Below are 18,316 nucleotides of genomic sequence, written 5' to 3'. Positions count from 1 at the left end.
CCACCCGGGTGCCCCTAAAATGAACCATTTTAAAGTGGACAATGCAGTAGCATTTAGGACACTCACAATCCTATACAGCCACCACCTCTACCTAGTTCCCAGTCATTTTCCTCACCCCCCAAAAAATGCCACACCCACAAAGTGGTTAGTGCACATCCCTCTCTAGCTAGCACCTGGCAATCACCAAATTGCTTTCTATTTGTGTACGTTTACCCATTCTAGATGGTTCATATAAAGGTAATTACGCAACATGTGGCTTTTGTGTCTGGTTTCTTTCACATAGCGTGATGTTTTCAAGTTTCACCCATGCTATGACTTATATCTGTACTTCATTCCTTTCTATGGCTATTCCATTGTATATCTACATCACATGTTGCCTATGCATTCATCCACTGATGGGCTGAGGGGTGGTTCCACTGACCCAGGAGCTCCTGAGCTCTGCTGCTCTGCCAGAACCAGCTACCCAGTCGGGCAGCGTTAGCCCTACAGATAAGTCAAAGCCAAGTACAGGTCTGGAAGGGTACTGCTGGCTCACTCGGGCTCATTTCTGAGAGGATTTAAGACCTGGATTTAGGGGCGCCTGGGTGGCTCAGTCGGTGAAGCGTCCAACTTCAGCTCAGGTCATGATCTCGCGGTCCGTGAGTTCGAGCCCCCGTCGGGCTCTGGGCTGATGGCTCAGAGCCTGGAGCCTGCTTCCGATTCTGTGTCTCCCTCTCTCTCTGCCCCTCCCCCGTTCATGCTCTGTCTCTCTCTGTCCCAAAAATAAATAAATGTTAAAGACCTGGATTTAAAGGAGCCCAGTTTACAAAGGAGCATAACCATAGAGCTGTAGAAGTGGGGATATCAAGAGCACCAAGCCAAGAGGATGCCATGCTGGTCCGTTTCACTAACATGTTCCCTCCACATTGACTGAGGGCCTCATAGCTGTGTTTTCTTTCCACTGGCTCAGCCCCCAAGCCGCACACACTGTGACTAAGCCTGTGGCTCCCACCCAGGGTCAGGCTGGAAGGGCAGGATGAGAGGAGCTTGCAGACAAGAACCTAGAAGCGTTTGCCCACCTTTCTGCAAGACCTCCACACCGGAAGCAGTCTCTAGCTGCCTGCTGGCCGCGGAGAGCACCAGGGGGGTGCCCTCGTCCCAGGAGTCTGTCCCACCCTGGTCCATGCACGGCCCATCCCATAGAAGACCCAGGGGAAGCTGAGTGAGCCTACTTACTGTCGCCTTGCCGAGGTAATCCTTCTTGGCCAGCTGAGCCACTTGCCTCTCGTTTGGTCGAAACAGCCTGCCCACAGGGATCACCACAGGCTCATACAGCTTCTGTTTCTAGAACACACAGCACGGTATTTCCTTATCTGGGAAACAGGGATAATGATGCTTGTCCTGCCTCCCTCACTGAACAGACGCAAAGATTCACTGAGATAACCTTACAGAAGTATTTTTTTTTTAATGTGTCAAGACTGAACTTGTTATTATTTCGGAGTATCTAAGGTAGAAACAGTTGGTTTCTATATTGCCTTACCCTGAGAGGCTGTGTGGACATCTGGCTGTGTTATCTGCTCAGCACGCTTTTTCCCTAGGGGGCTGCCCCTCTCCCACTCTCTGTGGCTCGGGTGGGGCTGTCACTGAGCACAGGGGACGCCACAACCACAAGGTGGCCCAGGGCTCAAGCAAGGCCCATGACAGGCCTCCCTTGGGACTGGTGGCTGCTGACCTGGACAGGCATAGAAAGACTGACTCGAGCCCCCTTCTCCTTGATGTTTTTTAAAAATCTGGTTTAAAACTTGTTTTATCCCAATGTGCTCTGACAAACCATGGATCATTTTCACTATTTGTTCACAGAATCAATGCGTTTTTTTGAGGGCCATTGTGTGCCTGGCTGTGAGGACTCAGAGGTGAGCACAGCCTCTGGCCTCCTGCACTCGGATCCAGCCTCCAGTCCCCAGTCCCCCCGGTGCCACCCCAGAGCCCTCACACCCCCAGAGGGTGGCTGGAGGCAGGGCTCTGCCATCCCCAGCTTCAAGCCTCAGCTCCTCAGCACTTGCTGCCAGGTTCAAGATCCTACATGGAATTGTACCCCAAGATCAGTGTAACCCCGAGCTCAGAGAAGGTAAAAGCACCACATCTATGGTTCCTCAATCCACGTGTCCACTGAAACAAATACAAATCCAGTGAAAATCCTCTTGCCATCCCGCATCATCCATATACTTACCCAAACACATTCCATGGCTTTGTCAATTTTAGAATGTCTCGGCTCAGACTTCATGCTCATGGCCAAAGCTAAATGTTCCTCAGCCTTTTTCCACTCCTCCTTCTTGGCATACATGAAAGCAACATTATATAACACCTAGAAAAGCACAGACCATAACACAAAACTTGAGGCTGCTCCAAATCTAGGCACCAGGGAAGAGCTTGCCTGTAGCTTCTGGAATGTTGCCTGGAGGCATGCCTCCCTTTCTCAGCTTTCCTGGGAATATCTAAAGTATAACACGATCAATCTTGTTACCAAGTCATGCCCGGTCCAAGGACGGTATTAAGAAAACATCACTTAATGCATAAATCCAACATCATGTGCATTGTTCTTTCAACAATCAAATAGGTCAGGAGGGAACAAAAACTATGGTGTTGCTTTAGTAGCGAGAAGAGTGATGTGCTCAAGGCCCTTTGAAGAGTGGGGAATAAAATCCATGCCTGTGGCCTCCCAGTCCAGCTCCTCCTGCCTCTGAGCCTAGGCTAAAAGGCTGAACAGGTGCAGGGTGGGGAGGGAGAAGTTTCCAGATGCATCATCCTACACCGACACCAGCAGAACCCTGCCTGAAACAGAACAAGACTGTGGTATAGTCATCGGGGCAGGAGGAAACTCCATGGACAAAAGTGCAGTAGAGCTGGAAAGAGACCCAGCACAAACCCCAGGCAGCGCTTTACTGGGGACAAGCGGGAACAACACATTCACCAATAATCATGATTTCCCAGGTCTTGAGTTGGGTGGTAGGTTCAAGAGTGTTTGTTTTATTATTATGCCTTCAACTTACGCACACGATCAAATCTTTTTTGGATGCATCAGCAAGATAACACAACCACTTGACGAATGAAGGGAAAAAACCCTCAAGCAAAGTTGGAAAAGCAACAGGGAGCGGAAGAAGATCAAGACGGCAACTAATAAAGCGGGTTAACTTTCCTTCATTTTCAGGACGGTGCAGCAAGGTCTTACGGTACCCGACACCAGGTGTGGAGAATGAGCTGAGCAGCCAGGAGCTTTGTTCGGATGTCAGTTATAAGAGTCACAGCCTGATGCCCCGGGTGGGGTGGAGGTGGTTTGCCAGAGCCTCAGAGCAGAGGTACGGTGGGTCAACTGAGGCCTAGTAGAGAGGCGTTGGCTGGCCTTCTCTAACATGTAGAGGCAGTGAGGTGCAGGGGTTAAGGGCACAGGTACCCCAGGGCTGTTTCTGGTATGTGGCCTCAGCTTCACTGTAAAATGGTGACAGTGACTGTGGCTGCTTCCAGACTGTTGTAAGGAATAAATGAATAATTCATAGAAAGCGCTGCTGCAATTGCTTGGCGCATGGTGGGTATTTGACAAACATTTACTCCTACTATGACTACTGTTTGCTATGCTATGTTGGGGCTTGATGGAAGGCTGAGCAAAGGAGGGCTTTCATCCCCCCAAGTCCTGCCTGCCTTCTCAGGGAAAGTAACAATGCCTGCATGCTTTAGGGGAAGACCACAGGGCTGAGTTTTGCAGACTGATGCCATCTGGGGATTCTTTGTGTTTATAATCAGAGGCTAAAACTAGGAAGGACTTTGTGCTCCTGGAAATCGGTGCTGCCTGTTGGAGGCAGTGTCACTGTCATTCTCCTTGCCATCATCATCATCATCATCATCACTGATGCCACCTACTGACCACCCATTGTGGGCCTTTTTGTCTACATTATCTCTAAGCCACACAAACCACCATACGAGCTGTGGCCTCACTTCTGTGCATCTATAGTTTTTCCACTGCAATTCTCTTGTCCCGACCTCACCACCTCAGATTACACATGACCATGAGCTCCTGGGTGCTAACACCTTGTCTTGTGGACCACTGGACCTCTATGCCCAACACTAGCAGGCACTAGAAATGTATACAAAAACACACGGGTTTATTAATGAATGTGGATGAGGTAAGTACTCAGTCCTTCTTTACAGATGATAAGGAGCCTGAGGCTCAGAAATGACATATAACTTAACCTAAAATTGTACAATGAGTAAGTGTTGGGCTGGGATTTGATCCCTATCTACCTGATTCCAAAGTCTTTGCTTTTAATGGTAGCCAGCTTCCAAGATGGCCCCCAGTGATTCTCACTTCTTGGCCCTCACCCTCTTGTTTCCTCCCACAACCAATGTAGCTGACGTGTATAGCCAATAGGATAGTATGGAAACGAGGGGGTGTGGCATTTGAAGCTATGTTGTAAAAGACATTGACCCTCCATATTAATTTCTCTCGGATCACTTCTTTCTCTGGGGGAAGCCAGCTGCCATGTTCTGACAAGACTCAGACAGTGTGATGGAGAGTTTCATGAGCAAAGACCTGAGGCCTCCTACCGACAAGTAACACTAACTTGCTAGACACATAAATCAGCTTAGAAGGTAGACCCTTGGGCCCCAGTCAAGCTTTCAGATGATGGCAGTGTTAGCCCACATCTTGACTGCAACCTCTTGAGAGCCTCTGAGCCAGAACCATCCAGCTACACCACTCTTGGATTCCTAACCCCAGAAATTGAGAGATAATAAATGGTATTGTTTCAAGCCACTGCATTTCAGAGCAATTTGGTATTCATCAATGGATAACCAATGTACTTCCTCTCTGTAACAGTCTGCCACCCACATCCCCAATTTGGTGCAGGGCCTCATCCAGATAAAAAGAACGGTTTATCAAGGCAAGTACAGACAGGTGGCAGGATTGTGTTTCCATGGAGTTAGTGGCTGGTGCGGGGTGATGGGACCAGGAGTAAGCCCAGAAGCAAAGATTTAGATTCCCTTCCCAGGCTATTTCTCAGCCTCCATGAACTGTTGCCTTCATGCACGCTCGATTGGCCCAGCCCAGTGCTGGCCATGTGCGCAGGAAGAAAGGAGAACTCAAGTCTGCTTAAAAATTCCTATTAGTCTCTCTTCGACCTTCTTCTTAAGACCTTTTCCCACAACAGGTTTTTGTCACTCCATGACTGGAAAAACCTGAGACTCTTCAAAAAGAATGGTGTGATTTTGCAGAAGCCAGGATTCTACCCTGGTGGGAAGAGAAGGGGTGGCCTTATAGGTAGGAAAATGACGGGATGGTCCCCTGTGGCATAAATAAGGGCCTTAGACCCTGAAAACTCCAGCTTCACCTGCAAAGAGGCCCCCACAGCCAGTATTTCCTGCCCCTTGGTCATTTCAGCTCCAATTACAGGGAAACATTCCTCCCATAGAATTCTGCTTTGATGCCAATGTTTTAGGATCCCTTTTTCTAGAGCCACTTGGTCTTCCAACCGTTTAATCTGTACAAGTGGTTCTCCCTGGGCAGGGGTTTGGGGGGGTGGTGATTAGAAATGTCTAGAGATATTTTAGGTTGTCCTGTGGCCGGGAGGGGTGGGGCTACTGGGATCTGATGGCTAGAGGCTAGTGTACTGCTAAACCAACCCCAGTGCCCAGGACAGTCCCCTACAACAAAGCAGTACCTGCCCCAAGGCATCAGTAGTGGCCTGGTTCAGAAACCTGACTCTAGAAGCTGGCCGAATTCGAACCAGTTCTCTGAAATTTCCAAAGCCTCGTTTTCCGAGACTATGAGAAGCTGTTAGCCTGCTGCAGGGCAGGATGGGGGCACATGTCCCCAGGGGCCTGGGCAGCTGTGGCCTCTATTATTAGCCCTGAGCAACCCTGAGGACGCTTGGCTTCTCCTGCCTAAGAGACTAAAGCAAGGGGATTTTTTTTATCAGCAATTCTTCTAAATAAAGATCTGATAAGTGCAGGGATTTTAGGTTTTAAAGCTGGTGCTGTGTATTTGGAGTTTAGGAGGGGGGTGGGGAGGGTTGGTTGGAGAAAGCACACGAGGCTGTGAAGTCAGAGCCAGTGATGTTTCTCCCTTCTGGTAACACAGAAAATAAGTTCTCCTTGTATGGAAACCTTCCCTCAATTTGTGCTTTGAGCTGTTCTTTGAACTAGGGAGGACAGATTTGTGCCAAATTATCCTCACTCTTTCTCTGGGTATCGACCAAGTACATGAGGCCTGAACCATTAATAGTAAAGAGTGTGGTCTGTAACTTGAACGGAGCGAGGTTACGGCAGGTCCTGCGTGGATAGCAAACCCATGATTTTGGATTTGTTAGTATAATGTTAAGCAAATAGCTTGTCAACCTGAATTATGAAAATTATTATGAATACTTTCACAGGCCAGCACACTCAGGTCTAGCCTCCCTTCAGAGAGCCCAGCAGGCTCATTTCTGCACGGTCCTTTGAGCCTCGTTAAGAAAATGCATGCTTCAATAATCAGAGACTCCAGGATGAGCCTGACGGTATCAATCCGAGGCTTTTCTCTCTTTCTTCTTCTACTTGTTTTTTTTTTTTAATGTTTATTTTATTTTTGAGAGAGAGACCAGAGTGTGAGTGGGGAGGGGCAGAGAGAGAGGGAGACACAGAATCTGAAGCAGGCTCCGGGCTCTGAGCTGTCAGCACAGAGCCCGACTCGGGGGCTCAAACCTGCAAACCATGAGATCATGACCTGAGCTGAAGTCAGACACTTAACCCACTGAGCACCCCAGATGCCCCAATGCGGTCTTTTCTTAAGGGGAAATCGGAGTCCCGAGGCACAGGAGGCTTTTCCAAGCCCCCAGGGGTTTCAGCAGATAGCTGTGCATCAGAACTGTCTGCTGTCCCTCAGCCACCGTGCACTCCTGCCCAGGCTGGGCCCTTCCTCCTTACCTCACAGGCAAACAGCTTGAACTGCAGCCCCAGAATCTTGTAGTCTATCAGCTGATTCCCTCGAAGCTGAGTCAAGGCCTCTTTAAGGTCTTTGATAGCTGAATCATATCTGCAGGACAGAGAGAGAGGAAACACAGTCCAGGGCACAGAGGAGCAAATGTGGGACAGGATGGGTGTCTGCATCCTCCCTTTCCTGACCCATCTCACTGGGACAAAAAGGCTTGCTGGTCCCTTTTGGCCTGCTCTAGTTCTTTGCCAAGCCCGAGCCCCAGTATCTCCTAGTGCTCAGTGTGAGTGGCGCCCCGTGGCGTGTGCATGCCAGCACCCCTGTCCCCTCCCCCAATCCACAGTCTCAGGAAGCCACAGGGATTTTCTTCTCTGTTAACTGCATTCAACTCCCACCTTCCTGACAAGCGGCTTCTCACAGCGGAACCCTCACCCTCGCAGCCCCTGAGTCTCCCGAGCTGATTTGGAGCACTGCTCCCTCCCCGCTCCCCACCGTCAGGCCGGGCACAGCTCCCGGGACCCCTTCCACGGCCCACGACATCACCCTCCTTCCCGGAGCTTTCTCCTTCAGCTTCTTTGGAGTCCAACTTAGCTCTTGGTTTTGCGGCCTTCTTAGTCTCCCCCGGCCGCTGCCCTCCCCACACACTTTGGAAAACAGAAGAAAGAAACCACCAATTAAGCCAGATGGCTTTTCTAATGCTGCTCCTGGCACTGCCCTTTGGCTTTGTTGCATTGGCACCGTGCTCACTGGCTCAAGGTGTACGGGGCTGCTGTCGCTGGATTTGCGACAGAGAACGGGGCTGACCACATCAACAGTGCCTTCCTCAATGTGGGCAGGACCCAGACCAAGTCTCCTTGGCCTGCCCCTGACCTCCGCAGAGGCCCCAGTGAGAGGCAGCCCTTGCTGGGCGGCAGGGGGTGGGAGGCACGAAAATCAAGCCGTCCCCACCTCCCTAGCGCCCTGGCCCGGCAGGAACAAATTTCCCTGGCTGGTTGTGGGCAACAGAAACAACAGTGCCGAGGCCACTGTCTGACCTGGAGCTGCCGTGAGCAGCTGCCCTTGGAGGCAAGCCTGGAATCAGGTCACGGGCTGGTCGCGTGGTGTAGGGCAGGCACCCCAGGACAGGGGCCACGAGAGCAGGACCAGGCCCATCAGTTCTGCTATTAACCGGGAGACCTTGGCAAAGTACTTCCCTGGTCTCAGGTTCTGCACCAATAATACGAGCATAGGGGCGCCTGGGTGGCTCAGTCTGTTAAGCCTCTGACTTCAGCTCAGGTCAAGATCTCACAGTTTATGGGTTTGAGCCCCGCATCAGGCTCCATACTCAGAGCCTGCTTGGCATTTTCTCTCTCCCCCTCTCTCTCTGCCCCTCCCCCTCTTGTGCTTTCTCTCTCTCTCTCTCTCTCTCAAAATGAATGAATGAACTTAAAAAAATTTTTTAAATACTTAAAAATAACATGGGTGTATTATGTATAGGAGCATATTGTATTCGAGGAGCATATAATAGGAGGAAGTTCCTAGGATGTGGTCCAAGATCTAATTTCTGGAGTCAAAACCACTTGGACCTGAGTCCTAGCTCTGCTGCTTATGATCTGGTGATGGAGAGAAAGTTGTTGAATTTGTCTGAGTCTGTTTGCTCCTCTTCACAGAGAATAATTGTAGCATGTGCCTCCCAGGGTTGTTGTGGGAACGAAGTGAGATGTGCTCAGGATCATGCTTGGCACACACAGCAGGTTTACTGCTATTATTATTAATTATTTTAGCTCTAAAATTCTGGCAATTAAATTCATACACCCATCCATTATTATGTGCTGAACACGGTACGGCGAATGAGGTATTATCCGGAGGTAAAACCCCACGGCTGTAGCAGCTGGAACCGTGACCTCAGCGGGCTTCAGGGCTGACCAGGAGGACGGGCTGGCCTGACAGGCCTAAGCTGCGTGAGCCCCGGGTGGCTGGGGCAGAAGCTAGGCATTCTGTCACCCTTGCTTTGAAGTAACTCCCACAGCGGCGGCGTCTATAGGAGTAATGGAAGAAAGGCTGCATCTGAGCCAGGAGAATGGCTTTCTCTCTCACATCCTTGCTGTGTTCACACAGATGATGGTAAAACCCGTTAAAAGCACACAGCCACTCCTTCAGAAGCAGGAAGCACGTCAGGTCGTTTCTATGTTCTTGGAGACGTTGCGGAGAAGGGGGAGGGAGCGGGCATCCCTGTTTCTTCTTTCTAAGCTGGGAGACTGGGTGACTGGCTCGGATTCACGGAGCCCAGAAGAAGGGCAGGCGGAAACGCAGGTGTCCTGGTCCTTGGGCACATGCACTTTGCACCCTGCCAGGCGCCTGTGTGTGAGGTAGCGGAAGGGCCCCAGAGGGCATGCTTGGAGCGCTGCCAGCGTCCACCTGCACCTGTGCCTTCCTCCCTGGCCAGCTGGCCGCGCAGGCGGGTTTCAGCTGTGACGTAACACTGTCTGTGTCTACCTGGTAGTGAACAAGCTCCACACGACCCTCAGAATTCTCCCGTCCAGTCCGACAGGTTCTAAAGATCCGGGTCCCGGTGGGAGGGAGAGAGAAAGAGCTGACAGATTACTCAAAGTGCTCACTTTGTGCTAAAAATGTCTGGTTTCAAAGCATCACCCTAACTGCCTGCTGCACCCACAGCGTCCCCTAGGAGGCCAGGGTGCTGGCAGCTTCCTGCGGGTTCTGCTGGGCCAGGCGGGAGGGCTTTCTCCACACCCACCCAGAGATGCTCTCCCGGGCTGCCCTGGACCCAGAGCCCCCATCCCCACCCAGGGAGGGCTCACCAGCACAGCAGCAACCTCGCGTGGCTTTTCACCAGCTCTGAGCCCGAGAGGGTTTACAATCCTCATTTTTGTAGTACTCCCCGTAAAGGTTTCTCAGGGACCACTGACGTTCCTGATTGTTCCTGCACCACCACTGCCCAGGCAGCCCAGGATCCTGCAGCTCCTGCACTTGTATCCAGGATGCTGGAGAATTCTAGCAAGCTGAAGTCAAAATGTGAGACACCTCCATGCAGGGGGAGGCTCTGTTGTGCTGCGTCTGTGGGCCAGCTCCGTCTAAAGTGTTCGCCGTTCCTATCACAGCCCTAAGATTCATAAGGCTCAGGGTCTGAACTGCAACTTAGAGCTCCTTCCCCTTCCAAAGGAGAAGGCTGGGTCGGACAAGGTCCTGGTCAGCACTGAGGCACCGCCTGCCTTCTCGGACACGCACTCAAACTTCGTTCTCTGCAATTTCATAATGATGGGAGAGCCATGCAACAACACGTAAAAGTGGGGGAAACGGAGAGAAAGAAGCACGCATAACATTGTCACCCTACACAAGTCCCATTGTAATCTGGAAGAATTCCTAACCTACTCATTAAGAAGTCATTTTCCTGGACCCCATGGCACTCATTTCATTTTTTTTTTTAATATATGAAATTGATTGTCAAATTGGTTTCCGTACAACACCCAATGCTCATCCCAAAAGGTGCCCTCCTCAATACCCATCACCCACCCTCCCCTCCCTCCCACCCCCCATCAACCCTCAGTTTGTTCTCAGTTTTTAAGAGTCTCTTATGCTTTGGCTCTCTCCCCCTCTAACCTCTTTTTTTTTTTTTCCTTCCCCTCCCCCATGGGTTTCTGTTATGTTTCTCAGGATCCACATAAGAGTGAAACCATATGGTATCTGTCTTTCTCTGTATGGCTTATTTCACTTAGCATCACACTCTCCAGTTCCATCCACGTTGCTACAAAGGGCCATATTTCATTCTTTCTCATTGCCACGTAGTATTCCATTGTGTATATAAACCACAATTTCTTTATCCATTCATCAGTTGATGGACATTTAGGCTCTTTCCATAATTTGGCTATTGTTGAGAGTGCTGCTATAAACATTGGGGTACAAGTGCCCCTATGCATCAGTACTCCTGTATCCCTTGGGTAAATTCCTAGCAGTGCTATTGCTGGGACATAGGGTACATGTATTTTTAATTTTTTGAGGAACCTCCACACTGTTTTCCAGAGTGGCTGCACCAGTTTGCATTCCCACCAACAGTGCAAGAGGGTTCCCGTTTCTCCACCTCCTCTCCAGCATCTATAGTCTCCTGATTTGTTCATCTTGGCCACTCTGACTGGCATGAGGTGATATCTGAGTGTGGTTTTGATTTGTATTTCCCTGATGAGGAGCGACGTTGAGCATCTTTTCATGTGCCATGGCACTCATTTCAACATAATCTCTTCTAGCACTTTCCCCTTTCTGCCTTGTGTTATAGGTATTAGTGTTCGTGACCTCTTTCTCCCTTTTAATTTTTAAGTTCCTTAAAGTATATTTTGCTTGCTTTTAATTAATTCCATAAACATTTATTAACTACTATATTAGACACGGGAATACAAGAGTGAATAAAGATTTCTCTTGAGAAACTCAAAGAGTAGTGAAGGAGATAAATATATAAGCCAATATCTGTCACCAATGTTATTTTCTTCTTCTTTTTTAAAAAATTTATTTATTTTCAGAGAGAGGGAGGGAGAGTGAGCAGGGGAGGGGCAGACAGAGGGAGAGAGAGAGAATCCTAAGCAGGCTCTGCACTCTCAGCACAGAGGCCAATGTGGGGCTCGAACCCACAAACCTCAGGATCGTGACCTGAGCCAAAACCAAGAGTCGGTACCCCCACAGATGTTATTTTAAAAGGCACAGAAGAGGGGCACCTGGGTGGCTCACTAGTTTAAGCATCCAACTCTTGGTTTCAGCTCAGGTCATGATCTTACAGTTTGTGGGTCTGAGCTCTGCATCAGGCTCTATGTTGACAGTGGGGAGCCTGCCTGGGATTCTCTCTCCCACCCTACTCTCTCTCTCTCTCTCAAAAAATAAATAAACTTTAAAAAAGGTAAAAAAAAAAAAAAGAAAAAAAAAAAAGAAAGAAAAAAAGAAAAAGGCACAGAAGAGAGTGGTTACTGCCGTAGTGGTCGAGCAGACTCGGGAGGATGCTTGCAGGGTGAGTGAGTGGGTGGGCAGCTGCGGGACCACATAGAAGCAGGCCAAGGAACTTTATCCTTTAGTACTAGAATCCACTGGAAGTGTTTTTTTAAATTATTGATAGAGAGCGAGCACGTGTGCACACAGGCGAGGGGCAGAGGGAGAGAGAGAGAATCTTAAGCAGACCATGCTCTGTGTGGAACCTGACGCAGCGCTTGATCTCATGACCCTGACCCTGGGATCATGACGTGAGCCCAAACCAAGAGTCATAGACACTCAACTAACTGAGCCACCTAGTTGCCCCCTGCTGGAAGTTCTTAAGCAGATCACATTTATTTTTTAAAGATCACTCTGGAATAAGTAAGACAAGACCAAGGGATGAGAAACCAGTTTGGAAGTGATTGCAACAGTTCTCGTGAAAATGAGGGTCTAAAGCTGATGGAGAAAAATGGGTGGGTTTAAGAGATATTTGAGAGGTCAACTTGACAAGGTTTGGGAAAAGAAACATGCTGGGTTGATCCCAGGTAGAGATTTAGCAGCTGGCTGGCTACAAGTGGAGGTCAATGCTGTGGGAAAGGGTGAGATTCCTAACGGTTCATGTACAGATTTTTAGGGGACACAGAACCCCCTGAGATTGTATGTAGAACTATGTATGTGCTTGCGTGTGCTTTTCTGGAAAGATAGCACTTGTGCTAGAAGGGAAAGTGTCAAGGGCAGAGCCTTGGGAGGTGGGGACACTAATGCCTATAGATCGAGCAGAAGAGACAGCTCAGAAGTCCAGAATAGTGGCTTATTTATATTATTTCCTCAGTAGATAGTCACTGAATTGAAGATAAAGTTTGGTAGACTTTTTTTCTCTCAGATTTAACTATTATCAATCACAGACTAATTGAATCCTAGGTCTCATTCCTATATCTTTCTAAGATCTCTGCTTCACTCAAAATCCAAGCCTTTCTGGGACTTCTGGGTATTTTTGTGTAGAAATTTCTTCTGGGAGCCTTCCCTCATTGCCAGTTGTCTCCCCTCATTAATGGCTGTTAGAGCTAATTAAAGGATGGCCTTAGAGTTCGTCTTTTGAGATTTCAGACTAACTGGAGGATTTGTGCTCAAGCCTCCCTGCTCATTCCATCCATCTGGAGAACATAGGGATGAGGGAGTGGGGGGACAAGGAGAATAAGGAGAGAGAATAAGAAGGGAGACAGAGGCAGGACGCCACCAAAAGCTAAATGCGTGTATATGTCTTCCTTCAATCCCAGGCTTTCTCTCCCTAGATAGCCTCTGTGTCTGTGGTTTTTCTTCCGGGAAGACTTCACTCCGGCCCTTCCTCATTCAGGTAATTTTATCTACATCTTGGAAGTCCTCTGAGCCTCTAATGGTTGCCCCTAGCAACAGCTGAGCACAGCAGCTTTCTAGGCTCTGTTTCTGATAGATCCTACGATCCAAGCCTTTCAAGATTGCCCAGGATGAGAGCCCAGCCATTCCCCATACCTGGATGTTCTCTGCTATTTCCCCATTGTCCTGCCTCACCTGCTGAGCATTCTCTCTCTCTCTCTCTCTCTCTCTCTCTCTCTCTCTCTCTCTCTCTCCCACACACACACACCCACACCACACCACCCACACCATGACCTCACCATTTTCACTGTTTGAAAGTTCTTCCTTAGGCTGAGCCAAACTCTCCTTCCCTAGAACTTGTGCCCATTAATAGAACAATGTCTACAAAAGGAGGTTTGCCATCCCCTAAGACATTTTAAATTGATGCTTAGGATATTTTTCCTTTGCTATTTGTATGTCTGTTTTGGGGGTATTGGGAGGTGAGGAGTGGGAATTGAGATTAGCTTTCATTTTGCATTTATGTAGTGTTTTACTAATGATTTTGTGTTGACTGTAAACATAGGAGAAATACAGATAGGCTGATAGAAGACAATAGAAATCCCTAAAATGTCACCAACCCAGAAAGAACTCCTGCCAATGTTTTGGCCTATGGCCTTCCAGACCATTCTGTGAAACAGAAATGGAATTGTGTTATACATATTGAACTCTGTGTTTTAAAATTTAACGTCTACTGTGAACTTTTCCCCATATTAATATATAAGCTACTTATTTATCTGTATTAGTATATCCTTATACATATGTTAATAGTTTGCATTGTCATTTTGGGGGCCAAACTGTATTTCATTGAATGGATTAAACCAGGCTTTTGTAAACACATTCTGTGGAAATGCAGGAGGGCCTTGATGTGGTCTCATGGTAATCCTCATTGTGTGATAACTCAATACCTCCTCCTAGTAGTAGACCATCACGGGTATTCCCTTGATGACCAAAATATTTGCCACCAGCACTGCCCAAGCTATGACCCATCAGGGATGCTGGCGGGGCATCACACCCGCTGAATGGAAGGCCTACGTTACGTAGGCTCGTTGTGCGCTAAGACACAGCAGATTTATAACTGGGAGGCAGGCTTGTGTTCCCTCCCTCTTTCCTTGGGGAGGGCTTCTGCCTCATGCTGACTTTTGCATAACAGCCAGAGAAGTTCCAGTCACACTTCCCAACAGAAGCTGGAAAGATACTTCACAAACACCAAGCCCAGCGGCACCAAGACCCTGTCTGGGCTTCTCTGCAAACTTCCCCAGCTTGTGCAACACAAACCACTTACTTCTCTATCCGGTAATAGAGCATCCCTCTTTGGAAGTAGGCCACTGCCAAGTGCTTGTCTCGGTTAATGCTTCTGGTGAAGGCCTGTGGAGAGAGAAAGGATCTGTAGGTGGCCAAGGACTCAGGTGGTGAGGAATGTGAGATGAGCCCAAAGGGAGAGGCAAGAAGGGTCATGAGAATGGTCCGGATCTTGAAGGTGACAAGAGGTCAGATACCTCTGTAAAATGGAGATGTTAGGGGCACCTGGGTGGCTCAGTTGGTTAAGCCTCCCACTTCGGGTCAGGTCGTGATCTTGCGGTAGTGAATTCGAGCCCCATGTCAGGCTCTGTGCTGACAGCTCAGAGCCTGGAGCCTGCTTCGGATTCTGTGTCTCCCTCTCTCCCTCTGCCCCTCCCCGGCTCATGCTCTGTCAATCTCTCTCTCTCAAAAATACAATTAAAAAACGTCAAAAACATTTTTAAAAGGAGATGCTAGTATCTGAATTTCAAGATTACTGACTGAATATCAAGATTACTGACAATTAGATATGAAAACAATTAAAATGGTATTATATATATATAGTATTATACTTATTTAGTAAATAAAAATTATGAAATCAAAATAATAACAAGAATGCATGTAAAATGCCAGTAGTAAGGACGGAAGCAGGAAACCAAGTAAAGGCACGGAGAATGAGGGGCCCAGAAGCTGAAGAACTGGAAGACGCATCTATGCAGCGAGAGGAAGGCCCAGCAGTGAGCCAGCAGGGAGGTGACCGGCGACCCCTGCGCAGCCTCACCGAGGAGCCCCTCCGCCGAGGCGGGAGCAAACAGACCCTGCTGGCATAGCTGTGCCCAGACTGGCTGCTGTGCTCAGCCAGCCTCTCCCCCGACAATGTGCTCTTTGTCTCCAGCAGCCCCCGGAATCTGGGGTGCTGTTCACTCAGCCTCTGAGAGGAGGTGGGGACTGAGGTCCTCCCCTGGCCAGATGTGAGGTCCTCGCCTCTGCTCCCATCTGCCCCTCTTAGGCCTGACATGAACTTGTCAGGCTGTGTGGGTATTCCAAGTGTCTTCACTCCTCTACCTTTGCCCACTGGCTGGTCACAGTCATGGCCAGGATGGCTGTGGGAGGAGCTCTGGCTCTAAGGGTGCTGGGGAGTCTGTCCATACCCCCTTGCCAAGACTGGCCATAAACGGGGAAAATAGCATTTACACGGTGGCATGAAGCGACACAGAATTGAATAGTTGCTGCCTCACCTAATCCTCATCTTTGTCCCTCTCAGGAAACTGAGAGTCAGGAGTCTACGTGACTTGCCAGAGACCAAGGTCTAGAGAGAGGCAGAGCTGGCAATCGAACCTAGATCTTCTGCTTCCAAATTCCAGTCCCTCTCCAGTTTACCCTGACGAACCCAAAGAGTGATCACTGAGAATGCTCAACCCTACACTAGGGAATATGAAAGAGAAAAAAAACATTTGAAAAAGATGCCATGACACCCACAGCATGCCCTCGGCAGACATCATTCATCAATCACAGTATGATTTCCTTCTGGCAGCCTCAGAAGCTCCCCAAAAAGTGGAAGATTAATGAAAATTGTCACTTGAGAGGAAATCTATGTTCCTTAAGTCCCTCCTCTTGATCGCAAGGCTGGCAAAACTCAGGCACACGAAGGGGCTTTTTAACCAGGTGTGAAGCAGTGAGGTGGAAATCTTGTGGCCAGCAGGAGTTCAGAGAAGGAAACAAAACCAGGAGAGTCTTCATAAACGTGTTAAAGAATGACTCCAGAGCGATTTGAATTTAATAGACGGACAAGAAAGGAGAGCAAAACCCACAGCGAGTGGTTCCCAGCCCAGAGCCCAATAGAACCACCTGGGGAGCTTTTAAAAACTAACGCTGCGCAGGCCCCTCCCCAGGCCAATTCAATCAAGATCCCCGGGGGGTGGGGCCTGTGCAGCTCTTGCTCTTTCAAAGCTCCCGAGAGGTTTCTAAAGCTCTAAAGCGCAGCCCGGATTGAGAACCACTAATTACGGCACAGAGGAGGCCCCCCGGCGAGAGGGGAGAGGGGCCTCCACTCACCTTCTCCGCCTCGGGCATGTTTTCCAGGATTGTGTGCATGCAGCCGATGTTGAAGCAAATCCTGGAGTGGGGGTCCTGGACTGCAGTGAAGGCATCCAGGGCTCCCTTCCAATCCTTCTTGTCAGCTGCCAGCACCCCTTCATTCCAGAGGCTGATGGCCTCAGCCAGGGACATGGTCAGGCGCAGGCCAGGGGGCTTGGGGGGGCTGCCACGAGACAGGGAGAGGGCAAGCTGGTGTTTCCCTCAGCAGGGCCACTCCCAGACCCTCGCTTCCCTGTTGCGGTGCTCAGAATGTGCTCCCTGAAGACAACCTCTCAGTGTTGCAAAGGTTCAGGAAATGTCCCCACCTTTTGGCAACTGACGCACAATCCTAACATGAGAGAAAAGGAAAGAGAGAGGGAGGGCAAGTAGGGGCGGAGTGTGGAGGAGAGGAAGTACATCAGATACTGCCTGCCATGGGTCACTTCCCCAAAATGCTTCTGCTCTGTCTCCCAGCTGGCTTCTCTCTTCCACCCCTTGCTTCGGGGCAGGTTCTGGTCAGGTCTCTGCCCCCAGGCTCAGGGCAACCTCGACAGGTGGATGCACCTGCTTGGGCCTCCGTTTCCATATTGTTACTAAATGAGGGTGTTGGGGGTGCCTGGATGGCTCAGTCTTTTAAGTCTTTGATTTCAGCTCAGGTCATAATCTCACAGTTCACGGGTTCAAGCCCCTCGTCGGGCTCTCTGCTGTCAGCACAGAGCCCGCTTCAGATTCTTTGTCCCTGCCTCTCTCTGCCCCTCCCCAACTGGTTCTCTCTCTCTCTCTCTCAAAATAAATAATAAATTTTTAAAAACTTAAAAAATTGAGGGTGTTGGATGATAGGATAGTTCTCTTCAGTCCTAAATGAATTCCTTGCTCACTTTCTCACAACCTCATAGACTGTCTGGATAGATTTGTTTTTGATCTTGAGCGAAAACAAGCAATTAACAAATTACTGAGACAGGATGGTCTTGGGTGTCCACCTGGATCTGAGATAACTGTTATGAACTCGTAGGAAGCTCAGAGGGGATCAATTTCCCACAAAGGAGGAATTCTGTGTGGCAGGTGAGGATAATAAAATCAAAAAATAAGAAACAACAAGGAGCCGGATCAGTCAGTTAAGTGTCTGACTTTGGCTCCGGTCATGAAGGTCATGATCTCCCAGTTTGTGAGTTCAAGCCCCACATTGGGCTGTGTGTTGACAAGTGAGGAGCCTGATCAGGATCCTCTCTCTCTCTCTCTCTCTCTCTCTCTCCCCTCCCTCCCCAGTTCTCTGTCTCTCTCTTTCTCTCTCAAAAATAAACATTAAAAAAAATTAAAAATTAGGAGCCAGATATGACAGTGAATTATGAATTCTTTCATCCCTCTGTGAAAAACTTAAGACAGGAGGAGTCTCGTTGATAACTAATGCGTTCCTAGTCTCCACAAAAACGGGTTTAAGATTCCTTTCCTTGCTGTCCTGGAAAAGGAAGGATCAATGAAACCTCCCTGGAGAGTAATTGGGAGCAGAGAGTATAACTAATTTTACTTGCTCGATCCTGACTTCTTGTTAACATTGGTTCAAATGCATGTTTACGAGGATCAACTATTGTTCTGTAGTAACCAAAAGAACTCACAGGTTATCACTAACCTTCCCCAAACAGCCCGAAAACAAACTTTAAAAATGTACCTTCCATAGGGCTTGCAGGA

General features: G+C 48.9%; 1 protein-coding gene across 1 annotated transcript in view; it reads right to left on the bottom strand.

Annotated features, from left to right (window-relative positions):
• The window catches only part of NCF2 (neutrophil cytosolic factor 2), a 33,099-nt gene extending 16,096 nt beyond the window's left edge, over positions 1-17,003 (bottom strand). Inside the window, exons 1-5 of the mRNA XM_060643748.3 lie at positions 16,610-17,003; positions 14,559-14,641; positions 6,931-7,039; positions 2,210-2,344; positions 1,216-1,323 (exon numbers count right to left, since the gene is read on the bottom strand). Of these exons, the coding sequence (XP_060499731.1) occupies positions 1,216-1,323; positions 2,210-2,344; positions 6,931-7,039; positions 14,559-14,641; positions 16,610-16,783 (609 nt within the window). The 5' untranslated portion in view covers positions 16,784-17,003. The remainder of the gene's footprint in view (positions 1-1,215; positions 1,324-2,209; positions 2,345-6,930; positions 7,040-14,558; positions 14,642-16,609) is intronic.
• Positions 17,004-18,316: the final 1,313 nt, after the last annotated feature.

The sequence above is a fragment of the Panthera onca genome, chromosome F1 (genome assembly GCF_046562875.1).
Source record: "Panthera onca isolate mPanOnc1 chromosome F1, mPanOnc1 haplotype 2, whole genome shotgun sequence".
Taxonomy (NCBI): Eukaryota; Metazoa; Chordata; class Mammalia; order Carnivora; family Felidae; genus Panthera; species Panthera onca.
This window is presented reverse-complemented; position numbering and strand designations above follow the sequence as displayed.